The 15,341-nt window shown below is 45.1% G+C and overlaps 1 protein-coding gene across 1 annotated transcript in view; it reads left to right on the top strand.

Annotated features, from left to right (window-relative positions):
• Positions 1 to 351: 351 nt before the first annotated feature.
• Positions 352 to 15,341, top strand: part of slc5a8l (solute carrier family 5 member 8, like) — a 142,666-nt gene continuing 127,676 nt past the window's right edge. The window contains exons 1-2 of the mRNA XM_038820980.1: positions 352 to 488; positions 586 to 984. Of these exons, the coding sequence (XP_038676908.1) occupies positions 631 to 984 (354 nt within the window). The 5' untranslated portion in view covers positions 352 to 488; positions 586 to 630. The remainder of the gene's footprint in view (positions 489 to 585; positions 985 to 15,341) is intronic.

Genomic DNA, 15,341 nt, shown 5'->3' on the forward strand with positions numbered 1-15,341 from the left:
ACATAAGGAATGTGTTGGCCAATAATAATAGTGAAGCCCTGTACTTCTTATGTTGTGATTCCGGAGCCAAATATTTACATTAAAAGATTTGAATCAGGCAATAACCTGTAGTTCAGGTCTAAATATGAATACAATCTGTGATGATGAATTATTGGCTCTAAAGCCAAAAGTTTAGAAAATGACTTCAACTGGAAGTAGTAATAAATTCGTAGTAAGGCAGTACTTTCTTTACAAAGAATCCTGATGTGAGGTAAGGTCACTTGTCACTCAATCCGTGAGGTGTGGTACAAAGGTTTCCTTTGAAAACTGTGCTGTGGGAATGGCTCGGAGTCAATGTGTGGGATGAGCTTTGTCCTCGGCTCTGACTCGCACTTAATTGCTCGCACTCTCGATTCCTTATACCTGTTACAAAGTCTTTTCACCATTTAGTGCCTTCACTGAAGGTACTGAAAACTTTAACAACGCTCCTTCATTACCATTTTTGCCTGGTAAGTGTTTTTCAAAAAGCATAGGTTTTTTTCTACAAAATTTTGTGTTGAAAATTAATACTTTTGCAATGTTTATTTTGAAACTTTTTTTTTAAAGGCCTTTCTCTTGACTGAATTGTTTGATTCCCACCTCTGCTTGGAAATGACCATCTCTGGCGCTCCTGTTGGTCAGTTCTCTGTATGGGATTATGTGGTGTTCGTGGTCATGCTTCTCATTTCTGCATCCATTGGAGTCTATCATGCAATTAAAGACAGGGGACAACAATCCAACAGCCAGTATCTGTTGGGGGGCAGGCAGCTGAGGGCAGTGCCCGTGGCCATGTCCCTCACTGCCAGCTTTATGTCTGCGGTTACAGTGATTGGGACACCAGCTGAAGTTTATCGCTATGGGGCCATCTTCTTGATCTTCTGCTTTAGCTATGCTGTCGTAACCATCGTCAGTGCTGAAATCTTCCTGCCTATATTCTACAATCTCAACATCACCAGTACTTATGAGGTAAGGGCAAAAAAATAATTTGCAAATCTCAATGAACAAATGTTACTTGTTGGACATCCACATGAGCAGGGGATCCTTCAGCTGAATATTGGAAAGACTGAAATCTTTGACCCTCACCAGGAATTACATTCCCTCGTCACTGACTCCACCCATATCCCCAGTAACTGTCTAAGTCTGCATCCATTCATAATTTTAGCATCCAACTTGATCCTAGTTCATCTCCAATCCCACAATCTCCGATATCTCCAGTTACTACCATCTCTATAACATTGTCCATCTTCACAACTACCTTAACTCAGCTGCTGATGAAACCTTCATCCAGGCCTTTGTTACCTCTAGATTTGACCATTCCCATGGTCTCCTTGCCAGTCTCCAATCTGGCACCCTTCATAAGCTTGAGGTGATCCAAAACTCTGCTATTGTAATCTTAACAGCACCAAGTCCCGTTCACCCATCATTCTGTGCTTGCTGGCCAATGTTAGTTTCTGGGACTGCAACTCCTCAATATCAAAATTCTGATAATTGTTTTTAAATCCTTCCACGGCATCACACTTCCTCAACTCCAGTCCTATAACCATCCATAATATCTACATCTTGCTGCTCTGCTTTCTTCTGTACCCTGATTTTGAATGGTTGATTTTAGTGGCAGTGCTTACAGTTATTTGGATTTGAGTTTATTGTCACATGTTCTGAGCTACAGTGAAAAGTATTGTCCAGGCAGATTGTTCCATACATGAAAAAACATAGGACATGAGATAGATACAGAATGTAAATACACAGACATCAGATGAAGCATACAGAGCGTAGTACTACTCAGCAGAGAAGATGTGTGGAGAGATCAGTTAAATCCATAAGAGGGACATTCAGGAGTCTGGTAACAGCGGGGAAGAAGGTGTTTTTGAACCTCTTTAGTGCGTGTTCTCAAACGTTTGTATATCCTGCCTTGTGGAAGATGTTGGAAGAGAGAATAACTTGGGTGGGAGGGGCCTTTGATTATGCTGCCTGCTTTTCCAAGGCAGCGGGAGGTATATACAGAGTCAATGGATGGGAGGTGGTTTTGCTTGATAGACTGGGCTGTCTTCACGACTCTCTGCAGTTTCTTACGGTCTAGGGCCGAGCAATTGCCATACCAGGCTGTGATGCAGCCAGATAGGATGCTTTCTATGGTGCATCTGTAAAAGTTGGTGAGAGTCAATGTGGACATGTCGAATTTCCTTAGTTTCCTGAGGAAGTATAGGCGCTGTTGTGCCCTCTTGGTCATAGGTTGACATGGGTGGACAGGACAGATTATTGGTGTTGTGTCCACCTCGGAACTTGAAGCGGTCAACCATCTCCATCTCAGCACTATTGATGCAGACAGGGGTGTGTCCAGTAATTTGCTTCCTGAAGTCAATGAATAGCTCTTTAGTTTTGCAGATATTGAGGGAAGAGATTGTTGTAGTTACACCACGTCACTAGGCTCTCTATTTCCCTCCTGTACTCTGACTCATCATTGTTCAAGATTGTGTCATCAGCAAACTTATAGATGGAGTTGGAGCTAAATTTTGCCACATAGTCGTGTGTGTATATAGGGAGTATAGTATGGGGTTAAGTACGCAGTCTTGCGGGGCCCAGGTATTGAGGACTATCATGGAGGAGGTGTTGTTGTTTATCTTACTGATTGTAATCTATGGGTCAGGAAGTCGAGGATCCAGTTGCAGTGGGAGAAGCCAAGTATAATAATAATAATCTTTATTGTCACAAGTAGACTTACATGAACACTGCAATGAAGTTACTGTAAAAAGCCCCTAGTCGCCACATTCCGGTGCCGAGTCCTCGGGTTTGGAGTTTTAATAGGAGCCTTTTGGGCTCTAACCATGGATTTCCTCCCTGAATCTAATTATTCTCTCCTTCTTTGGGTTAATGTTTGAACCTACCTATTTGTCCAAGTATTTGGACACCTGTCCTTATATCACTTTAAATTTGTGGTAAATCCTTGTCTGATTATGCCCCTTTGCTGCGCCTCAGTACTTTTGATTACTTTATAGGTGACATATAAATGCAAACTGGATTATTTTTATTTAGAAAAAATTATGTTTATGCAACCCCATCCAGATCCTCAGTTCCAAAGTCCAATTTGCAGCCAATGTAATATTTTCAAAGTCATTGCTGTAACGCAGACTTGATAGCCGAACTGTGTAGCATAAGTTTCCACAAACACCTCTGGCAGACAAGATCAGATAATTAAAGGTGATGATAGTTTGTTAGAGGTAAACTATTTCCTTTGGTAGGGAATCCAGTGCAAAGCAGCAAAACTTACAATTAATGCCAGGCTGTTCAGAGGTGATGTCAGAAAGTACAATGTGCAGTGGAAATCTCAAACTTCCTCCCCAAAAAGTTAAACATTTCAAAACTCAGATTGATAGACTTTTGTTCGGCATGGGTTTTAGGATTGTGGAGCCAAGGTGGGTAGATGGAGTTGAATAAGATACAGGTCAGCCATGATCTAATTGAATGGCAGAATAGGCTAATGGAATTGTATGTTTACTCCTGTTGCTACAACACAATAAACTGTTTTAATAATGTTGGTTAAGCAATAATTATTGGCCAGAACACCAGGGAGAATGCCCCCTGATTTTCTTCAAAATAGTGTCATGGGATCTTTTTATAAAGCCACAAAGGAGTCCACACCGAGTAGTTCAAAGAAACTTTTCATTTACAATTACGATTATGTACATCACACAGTAGATCCCAACTGGGTCTTTCTGCTGCAGGTACCTAACTGCCTGGCTTTATATACCCTGTAATTATAGATTGTTCAGAGGTCCCCCGCTCCCTTAACGGGGGAGCTCATATTCTCCCAGGTCCACGGGGAGTTCATTGTTCTGATCCTATAAGGTACTTACAGGTAATAACATCCTCTCCCAAAGTCTGGAGAATCCTCTGATGTCTGTGGCACTTTAACCAAACCTCATCCTTTATCATGCAATGGTATCATTTTAATACTGTGGAGTGGACACTGGGTGAGTTCATCACCAAGTATTTGTCACAGTTGCAAAAGATTGCAGAGTTTTGCGAATATGATAGTCAAGAGACTGAATCACTGGTTTTCAATCTGGATCTTTGCTGACCAACTGTTCTCAGTTGGGATGTGGTTTAGCCTGAAGTCCGTTACCTGTATTGTTTCCTGGCTCAGTAAGGTTTCCCTTACTCCCAGAGTGATTTGGAGACAGTCAGTATTTAATTTTCTTAAACTATTTATTAACACTATTCACATCCAAGTCAGTAAATTATTCTCTGGACACATAGCGCTCTGTTTTGCTCCCTTGGAGCCTTTTGGTCATCTAACCCTGATGCCATGCTTACATCATCATTAACATGATGTCTAATTACCATACCCATAAACCCTTTACTCTAGATCTCCCCACAAGTATGATCTTAAAATTCTTAATCTATTTACATTCCCAGCATCTACCGCCAAAGTCATAGATTTGATTGAGCCTGTCCAGTGTTTTGCAACTCCCTCTAGTCTTGAGCGTTCTTGGTTGAGGCTGACATTCGGTTCATGTACTCAAACGTCATCCCTTGAGATGTTTACTGCAGAATCTGTCTTATTATTCGCCACGGTACTACTAGAATCATTGACACCTCGTGTCTTTTAAGATTATCAGAGTATTTATTTTTCTATGGAGAATCCAAGTAGTGTTTGTACAAGGTATGATCGGGGCTGCTGAGTTTGCTTTATGACTTTGGGAGGGATTCTCCATTGCTTGACACCAAAGTCGTGTTCGGCGATCGGGCGGAGAGGAGCACCAACGCCAAAATCAAGGCCGGCACTGGTTTGAGGCAGGTCAACCATGCTCCGCCCTCTCCAAAATGGCATCATTGTAATGCACGCCGCACGCAGCCGCAACGCCTTTGGAGCCTAATCGGCCGGCTCACCTGCGATGCTCCGCCCCCGATGGGCTGAGTTACCAACGACACGGAATCGAGAAAGGTGATGTTGGTTATGCTATTGTGAAGGAAGTTGTCATCAGTAAGTTTGCTGGTGAAATGTCATTAATTAAGGACGTCGCCCTGTGATGGAGTAAGTCTAACTCAGAGTCACTGTTCTTATTCAATTAAAATATGATAGTTTTTACACCTCTCTCCACTTCACCATTAGACTGTGGATGGTTTAGTGAACTGGCCACATAATAAAATCCATACTTCACTGGGATTTTTCAGAAACTGTGGCCTATTTCCTGAGACTACCTCATCTGGAATACCATGTGGAGAGTAAAATGTGTTTCAAAAGTTTTACCATAGCTTCTGTGGTTGTGGGTTGGAATCTGCTGATTTCCAACCAGTACGAGTGATACAAATTAGGAGCAGAAGTTGGCCACTCGGGAGTAAGCCACTAGGAGTAGGCCACTCAGCCCATCAAGCCTGCTCTGCCCCTCAAGTAAATCATGGATTATCTCATTGTAAATCAGCCCATATTTCTGCCTACCCCAATAACCTTTTACCACCTTGTTAACCAGGGATTATTTAGCTCTGCTTTAAAAATATTTAAGGATTCTGCTTCCATTGAGGAAGAGAGTTCCATAGACATGTGACCCTCTGAGAGAAAAAGGTCCTCCTCATTTCCGTCCTGAATGGGCAACTCTTATTTTTAAACTGTGACTCCCAGTTCTAGATTCTCCGACAAGAAACGCATCCTCTCCACATCCACCCTGTCAAGGCCCCTCAGGATCTTAAAGGTTTCAATCAAGTTGCCTCCCATTCTTCTGAACTCTAGTGGATACAAACTTATCTACTCCAACCTTTCCTCATCAGACAACCTGCCTATTCCTGGTATTAGACGGGTAAACCTCTGAACTGCTTCCAATGCATTTACATCTTTCCTAAATAAGGAGGCCAGTATTGTACACCAGAGTTTTTCAAACTTCTTTTCCCGGGACTCAATTTACCAACTGGCGGACTTCAGGACCCATTTTGAGGCCAGCATAGACACGATGGGCCAAAGGGCCTCTTTCTATGCTGTAAAATTTAATGACTTTATGAAAGTAGAGAGATATTCAAAGTGCAGAGGGGAGCCACAAAGTTGCTGTCAATGTGTAAATTATGGAAAAAAAACAGGTTTTGCATTTTGACAGCACCTTCACAACTACATGAGCACTAAATAGTTTTCAGGCAGCAGTTGGGTTACTTAGGTTCATTTCCTTTTTACACCCGCCTGAGAAGTCGTGACCCCCACTTTGAAAAAGTCTGCTCTATAGGGGAGACAGATGTAAAACAGCAGTTTAATTGATCTGCCATAGCCATTCCATTACCAATCCCTCAGATACAATTTCTATGGGACCAAATTTCACTCTGTTAACACTTTCCTTATTAAAATATCTCTGGAAACTCTTCTATCCATCTTGATATTGACAGCTAGCTTTCTCTCGTTCTCTTGGTTTTCCCTCCTGTCTTTCTGCCATTCTTTGATGTTTTTTTATACTCTGCTCAATCTTCTGACCTGCCCCTCATCTTCACGCAAATATATGCTTCTTCTTTAGGTTTAATTCAGTCTTTAACTTTTTTAAATTAACCATGGATAACGGCCCTTCACTTGGGATTTTTCTTTGTCATTGGAACGTGCTTATTGTGTGCATTCTGATATATCCTCAATGACAATGAGGTTAGATTTATTCCCCTGAAGTCAATAAGATCCAATCTTTTCCTTTGCCATGGTCAAGACAAAAATAGTGATGATAGTCATGGTTCTATTGGCTCTTGGCTGTTAATCACACAAGTATGGAAGGTCAAAATAAGTTCCCCTATGAATGTTGAGGTCCCGACTACCTTACTGATTGTTGTACCAAGCTCTGCATTTGGTAATGCCCAAATGACCATCATGGAATTTTTGGAGAATGTCTTCTCACATGAATCTTAGGATTACTAGTCTGTCATTGAAGATCATTGACAATTGTCAGCTGTTTTTGCTGTTCATTGTGCTGTCTTAACAGCTGTTAGTTTGAAAGATGTTGGGCGGGATTCTTCGGAAACCGGCGGGGTGGGCAACTCCAGCGCGAAGGAGTGGCATGAACCACTCTGACGTCGGGCCACCCCAAAGGTGCGGAATCCTCCGCAGCTTCAGGAGCTAGGCCGGCGCCGGAGTGGTTTGCACCGCGCCAGATGGCGTGGAAGGGGCTTTGCGCCACGCTAACCAGAGCCGAAGGGCCTCCGCCGGCCGGCGCAAGTAGGTGCATGCCCAGAGCACCAGCATGTGCTGACGTCATCCCAGCGCATGCACGGGGGGGGGGGTTCGACTGCGCACCGGCCATCGCGGACCGGTACACTAGCCCCCGCGGAGGAATAGTGTGCCCCCACAGCACAGGCCCGCCCGTGGATTGGTGGGCTCCGATCGTGGGCCAGGCCACCCGGGGCCAGATCCAAGGACCCCGGAGGCCGCCGGCGGAGCCAGATCCCGCCGGGAAGTACCCGTTGTAATATTGGCGGACCGGCCAATAACGGGCGGCCACTCAGCCCATCGCGGGCCAGAGAATCGCTGGGGGAGCCGCTGCCAGCGTCCGTCGACCGGCTCCGTGCGATTCCCGTCCCCGCCAAATCCCAGGCGCCGGAGAATTCGGCAGCCGGTGGGGGCGGGATTCACGCCGCCCCCCCCCCCCCCCCCCGGCGATTCTCCGACCTAGTGGAGGGTCGGAGAATCCCACCCATTGTTAAGAACCCCACTGATGTTAAGTGCGAGGGTATACCAAAACCCAGAAGGGTAACTTAGAACGCCGGTTCTTCGTGGTGTATATTTTCAATTTGGTCTACTGTGAGACAAGAGTTGCAAACCAGGGAGGACTAGTCCAGTCATTGTGTTATCAATTAATAAAGAATACTTATTAACTTAAAAGAAAAAAACACTCAAAAATAAGGGCAATAATATGATACAACACTTATGGCTATACACCCACACTATTGCATGAAGTTACCCCTTGATTCCCAATTAATTACGTTTCATGAACTCAGAGACAACATCCCAAGCAACATCCAAATATGATATAACTCTACAAGCTAAAAACAGCAGATAATTACCACACACAGTTATTTGTCTCGGTTTGGGAAAAACACCTTGAGTTTCAGCCAAGGCAAAATCTTCTCAGATTGAGTTTTGGATCTTACCTGGCTGCTTGTTTAGCAATAACTTATTTTCGGGAGCTTGTTTTTGGTGTGGTTATTAAATAACAGACCCTTCACTCCAAGAGTAATGTGCTCACCTGAATCCTAGTTCACACCTTTTTGAAAGGCTCCCACTTACCTGCTGTCCCCTTGCCTGCAAATAGACACCCCCAATCAACTTTTGAAATTTCCAGCCTAATACCCTTGAAATTGGCCTCGCCCCAATTTAGAATTTTAACTTTTGGGCAGAACTATCATTCTCCATAGCTATCTTAAAACTAATGGAATTATGGTTACTTGTCCCAAGTGATCCCTCACTGACACTTCCGTCACCTGCCCTTCCTTATTCCCCAAGAGGAGGTCAAGTTTTGCCCCCTCTCTAGTCGGGCCGTCCACATATTGAATGAGGAATACACTCGATAAATTTCTCATCATCCAAAACACAAGTGCTATGGCTGTCCCAGTCAATGTTGGGAAAGTTAAAGTCCCCTACTATTATCACCCTATTTTTCCAGCAGCTATCTGTAATCTCCTTACATATTTGCTCCTCAATATCCCGCTGACTATTTGGGGGCCGATAGTACCGTCCTATCAAAGTGATCTCACCCCTCTTATTTTTCAGTTCTACCCATATAGACTCAGTGGGCTTGGATATATCCTCTCTTTGTACTGCCATGATACTATCCCTAATTACTATCCCTAATCAAAAATGCAACTCCTCCTCCTCTCCTATCTCGTGGTCTATCTTTCCTTAGCATCTGTACCCCGGAACATTGAGCTGCCAGTCCTGTCCCTCCTTTAGCCATGTTTCAGTAATAGCTATAATATCCCATGCACCTATCCATGCCCTGAGTTAATCTGCCTTGCCCGTTAAGTCTCTTGCATTGAAATAAATGCAGTTCAATCTGTTTCTCTGCCTTCCACCTTTCTCCTCACTGGCTTTTGTTTCTATCCTCTCTTCACAGCCCTCCAACCTCCTGCATTGCTTCCCTTCCCCCTGTCACATTAGTTTAAACCCTCCCCAACAGTGCTAGCAAACAATACCCCATGGACATTGGTTCCAGTCCTGCCTAGGTGCAGACTGTCCAATTTGTCATGGTCCCACCTCTCCCAGAACCGGTTCCAATGTCCCATAAATCTGAATCCCTCTCTCCTGCACCATCTCTCAACCCACGCATTCATCCTGTCTATCCTGTCATTCTTACTCTGACTAGCATGTGGCACTGGTAGCAATCCCGAGATTACTACCTCTGAGGTCCTACTTTTTAAGTTTAGCTCCTATCTCCCTAAATTTAGCATGTAGGACCTCACCCGTTTTTTACCTATATTGTTGGTGCCTATATGCACCACGACAGATGGCTAGTCACTCTTCCCCTTTAGAATGCCCTGCAGCTGCTCTGAGACATTCAGGACCCTTCCTCTTTGAAGTTACCTCCTCTGTACCCCATTGTTTGAAATGAAAATCGCTTATTGCCACGAGTAGGCTTCAATGAAGTTGCTGTGAAAAGCCCCTAGTCGCCACATTCCGGTGCCTGTCCGGGGAGGCTGGTACGGGAATGGAACCGTGCTGCTGGCCTGCCTTGGTCTGCTAGAAAAACCAGCGATTTAGCCCTAGTTTTCCCCTAGTCGCATAGATAAACAATTGTTTTCTCACTCATATGCTAATTTGCATTACAAAATTCCTTCAAACAGCTGTCCTTATCAACTCCGTTTTTCATTTTATTTTGTTCCAATTTATTTTTTCATCTTTACTTTTCCCCAAATCTTCATAAAATTCAGGTCAACCGTTTAGTTAATACGTTCTGATCTGACTGCATTCCGTGTCGTTCACCTGGGCTTCTCTACTTTCCCTAAGTTTGTTTTCAGAGGCTGATAGGGTACATGTTATCATAGAAGCATAGAATCATAAACTCATAGAATCTCTGCAGTGTAAGCCATTCAATCCCTCGAGTCTGCACCAACCCTTGGAAAGACTACCCTACCTAGATCCTGGATAGTCAGAGACTTTTCCCCAGGGTAGTGGGGTCAATTGCTAGAGGGCATAGGTTTAAGGTGTGAGGGGCAAGGTTTAAAGGAGATGTACAAGGTATGTTTTTACCAAAGAGAATAGTGGGTGCCTGGAATTCGCTGCCGGAGAAGGTGGTGGAAGGAGGGATGATAGTGACGTTTGAGGGGCTTCTTGACAAATACATGAATAGGATGGGAATAGAGGGATAGGGACCCCGGAAGTGTAGAAGATTTTCGTTTAGAAGGGCACATGGTCGATACAGGCTTGGAGGGCAGGAGGGCCTGTTCCTGTGCTGTACTTTTATTTGTTCTTTGTTCTTAGATCCACGCCCTGACTCTATCCCGTAACCCAGTAACCCCACATTACCTTTTGGACACTAAGGGGCAATTTAGAACGGGCAATCCACCTAACCTGCATATCTTTGAAATGTGGAAGGAAACCGGAGCACCCGGAGGAAACCCACGCAGACATGGGGAAAAGGTGCAAACAGACAGTGGCCTGAGGCCAGAATTGAACCCGTGTCCCTGGTGCTGTGAGGAAGCAGTGCTAAACACTGTGCCAATGGCATAAAATGGCACAAAACATCGTGCTGCCCCAATTGATGAAGAGCATTCTTTCCGCCCCAGAGAAAAGTGTCAAGTCTGTTGTTTAGCCTGGGCAAGTGTAGCTCTCAATAGTTTGTCGGCAGTTGGCTGAATTTTACCAGGCACTCACTGTTATTCTCTTAGACAAAAACATTTTATCCTTGGCGGCATCTTTGTGATTTGCTTAGAGTTCAGAAGAGTGGCCAGAGGTTCATGGCCCATCTCAATCCTGAAGAGCAAGGCTTTTAAATAATCTGAAACATTTTCACTGGCCCATGTACCGTGAGTGCTTCATTTTTCATTTGTACATAATGTTTCCAGACTCGAACAATGATCTAGAGACAAAATAAACTGTTTTTTTCCTGACATCTTCCTAGATCTGTAGAGAAACTGCTTTAAACCCCATCGAAGATGCATCATCTGCCATTATTTTTGGCAGCTTGTGGTCAAAATTTGCAGGTGCGTCCAAAGAGACAAGCAGCTCTTTCATCCTGCCAAAGACAAGGAACAAAGAGCAAAGAACAAGAAACAAAGAACAAAGTTTGTTGGGATCTTTGATTGGGAACTTCTGATCTCTCAGAAATTGTCAAGTTGAAATGTTGCATTTACATTTTACTGTCTTCAAAATGGTTGGCAAATTGTTCCAGCTTTCTTCCCTAAAATTGTGCTTTAGATCTGTGGAATTGTTTACATGTCTGGTCTTGCCACAGAGGAAATATGCAGCTCCCCTTGGCTCCTTGTTTTGCCAGAAGGTCAATTGCTATGGCCCCCAAGGCATGTTTTGCGGAGGCGGCCTGCCATTGGCTGGCAGCAGGATCTCCCGGTCCATCTCCCTCCTATATCCTGACTCGTCGTTGTTCGAGATCCGGCTCACCATGGTCGTATCATCAGCAAACTTGCAGATGGAGTTGGAACCAAATTTTGCCACGCAGTCATGTGTGGACAGTGAGTATAGTGGAGCACTAAGTCCGGACCTGCCGCCTTCCGAGAGTTCACTTTCAGGAAAGCCGATCTGACCTTGGAAGCTGGGATGGTGGGTATGGGTGTGTTATGGGAGGCTGGGGCACTCAACAGCAGATTGTTGATTTTCTGCTAGTACCGAACATAGAATGCATTGAGTTCATCAGGGAGGGGTGCGCTGCTGCTGGAGATACTGCTCGGCTTGGCTTTGTAGCCCGTGATGTTGTTTAGGCCTCACTACAGCCGCCTTGAATCTATAACGCTAGTCTGTGACTCTAGCTCAGCCAGATATTCCCTCTTGGGATCTCGGATGACTTTGCAGAGATCGTACCTGGATTCTCTTATAGGTCAGGGTCGCCTGACTTGAACGCCTCAGTCCTGTCCTTCAGTAGGGAGTCAATCTCGCGATTGAGCCATGGTTTCCGGTTGGGGAATGTACCTACTGCTTTCTTTGGCACGCAGTCATCCACACATTTGCTGATGAAGTCTGTGATGGTGGTGGCACACTTATTTAAGTTGGTCATTGAGTTCTTAAATATGGACCAGTCCACTGTCTCAAAGCAGTCACGTAGGAGCTCTTCTGTTTCCTCGGTTCAGCACTGCACAACCTTCTTAGCTGGATTCTACTGTTTGAGTTTCTGCTTGTATGCCGGGAGAAGAAGCACCATCTGATTTCCCAAAGTGTGGTCGGGGGACAGGAGATGTGCTGGTGGAATTTCGTCAGTACACTCTTGAGATTGGCCTTGTTGAAGGGAGGGCCATTCTGCACCACACCTCCCTACCATAATCATAGAATTTCATATAATTTACAGTGCAGAAGGAGGCCATTCGGCCCATCAAGTCTGTACCGGCTCTTGGAAAAAGCACCCTACCCAAGCCCACACCTCCACCCTATCCCCATAACCCAGTAATCCCACCCAACACCAAGGGAAATTTTGGATACTAAGGGCAATTTAGCATGGCCAATCCACCTAACCTGCACATCTTTGGACTACGGTAGGAAACTGGAGGACCCGGAGGAAACCCACGAAGACACGGGGAGAACATGCAGACTTCGCACAGACAAACGACCTAAGCCGGGAATCGAACCTGGGACCCTGGAGCTGTGAAACAATTATGCTAACCACTGTTCTATCATGAAATAAGAATTTACTTCAGTCCTATATTCAGGTGTATTTTACAGTCGGGTCTGTCGAGGAATTGGGAAAAGGCATTTTGTTAATGGGAACCTGGGAACAAGGGGTGGGGTTAGAGAAGGTAGTACAGAGGGTTGCAGTAAGAACAGAACAGAACAGGGTGAGAACACCTCTGAAACCTCACAGCGAAGCGGTAAGGTGTGTCGGAGCATTTGTAGTGGCTGGAAAATCAGCAAGATTGTGAAGCAGTGTGATTAATGCTCCTGTGAAGATTGAAAGAGAAAGCAGGAGATCTAATGTGTCAGCTCACTGTAATTAAAGGTGACCACCCACCCCTTTCATCTAAATGCTAAGCACTGATACCATTGCGATGACTCAACCGTGTGAATACTAGTAAATAGCACACTTCCAATTTCAGGCATCAGATGTCTAAGCTCTAACTGGTCAGGTATAGGCATGTATCATGCTCTCCATAGCTCCCTGTGGACTGTCCAAACCGCTCAAGAATCCTACTGTGTGCACCTCGCCGTCTCCACGCACAAGATCTCTTGTGGCCTCTTTCGAGTGTGAAATCCAGGACAGAGCTGTGTTTTGGGTCAATGTGCACTGGAAATTGGACTGAGGCTGCTAAACCCATTTCATTCAAGGTTCCTACAGGCAGCACAACCCTTTGTCATGCTTCTGGGCTGAATTTTAACTTTGGAATTCACAACAATATGAAAAATATGCACCGTTCTGCAATTTAGGAAAAGGGAACAGGGGTAGACCTTTCAGCTGTCGAGCCTGCTCCACCATTTAATACGATCAGTTATATTCACTTTTGTTTGCATTGAATGCTGCGTTTGGGTGCATTTGAGTGCTATAGTGAGAGTTTGGTGACTGAGGGATATTAAGGGTTTATTTTTTATTTTTATCTAAAGTCTAGTCCTTCTTTTATTTAGTTACTTAACTTAAAAGTTGCTGTTTGGTTGAGAAGGTGAATTTTCAATCAGCTGTAAACAAAGGTTCTATTTGTAACTACTAGCAGCTGGAGCTTGTTAATTAGTTAATTGGATTAGGCCAGTTTTCAAAGGATAGAGTCACAGTATAAATCTGAGCTAGTAACAGTGCAGACTTTGTTTGCACTGAGTGCTGAATTTGGGTGCATTTGAGTGCTATAATGAGAGTTTGGTGACTGAGGGAGTGCTGAATTTGGGTGCATTTGAGTGCTATAGTGAAAGTTTGGTGACTGAGGGAGTGCTGGATTTGGGTGCATTTGAGTGCTATAATGAGAGTTTGGTGACTGAAGGAGTTGGGTGAGGAGGGAGCAAGGTGCTCCTTTCATTTCATTTCCTACATTTCCTCAAAGAGCATGAAGGAAGCCAGGAGTTTACCGAGAGTACAACTGACTGGGAGCAGAGTCGGAGGGCGGAGTTCCAGTTGGTCCACAGTGCAGCTATATTCTGTAAAGTAAGAGAGGATGGAGGCTAGGGCAGTTGCTTGCTCCTCCTGTAGGATGTGGGCAGTGAGGGATACCACCGGTGTCCCCGCTGACTATACCTGCAGGAAGTGCACCCAACTCCAGCTCCTCAGAGACCGTGTTAGGGAACTGGAGCTGGAACTGGATGAACTTCAGATCATCCAGGAGGCAGAGGGGGTAATAGAGAAGAGTTACAGGGAGGTAGCCACACCCAAGGTACAGGACAAGAGTAGCTGGGTTACAGTCAGGGGAAAGAAAACTAACAGGCAGACAGTGCAGGGATCCCTCGCAGCCGTTCCTCTTCAAAACAAGTATACAGTTCTAGATGCGGTTGGGGGGGCATGACCTACCGGGGGAAGGCCCAGCAGCCAGGTCTCTGACACTGAGTCTGGCTCTGGGGCTCAGAAGGGAAGGGGGGAGAATAGAAAAGCAATAGTGATAGGAGACTCAATGGTTAGGGGAATAGATAGGAGATTCTGTGGTCGCGAGCGAGACTCTTGGAAAGTATGTTGCCTCCCGGGTGCCAGGGCCAGGGATGTCTTGGATCGTGTCTTCAGGATCCTGAAGGGGGAGGGTGAGCAGCAAGAAGTCGTGGTGCACATTGGTACCAACAACCTAGGTAGGAAAAGGGGTGTGGCTGTAATAAACAAGTTTTGGGAGTTAGACTAGAAGTTCAAAGCCAGGACAGACAGAGTTGTCATCTCTGGTTTGTTGCCGGTGCCACGTGATAGCGAGGCGAGGAATAGGGAGAGAGTGCAGTTGAACACGTGGCTGCAGGAATGGTGTAGGAGGGAGGGCTTCAGATTTTTGGATAATTGGAGCGCATTCTGAGGAAGGTGGGACCTGTACAAGCAGGACGGGTTGCATCTGAACCAGAGGGGCACCAATATCCTGGGAGGGAGGTTTTCTAGTACTCTTCAGGAGGGTTTAAACTAATTTGGCAGGGGAATGGGAATCGGACTTGTAGTCCAGCAACTAAGGTAGCCGATGTTCAGGACGTCAAAGCATGTAGTGAGGCAGTGGGGAAGGTAACACTGACAAAGGGGAATACTTGCAGGCATGGAGATGGGTTGAAG

This window comes from Scyliorhinus canicula, chromosome 15 (assembly GCF_902713615.1).
Source record: "Scyliorhinus canicula chromosome 15, sScyCan1.1, whole genome shotgun sequence".
In the NCBI taxonomy this organism is placed as follows: Eukaryota; Metazoa; Chordata; class Chondrichthyes; order Carcharhiniformes; family Scyliorhinidae; genus Scyliorhinus; species Scyliorhinus canicula.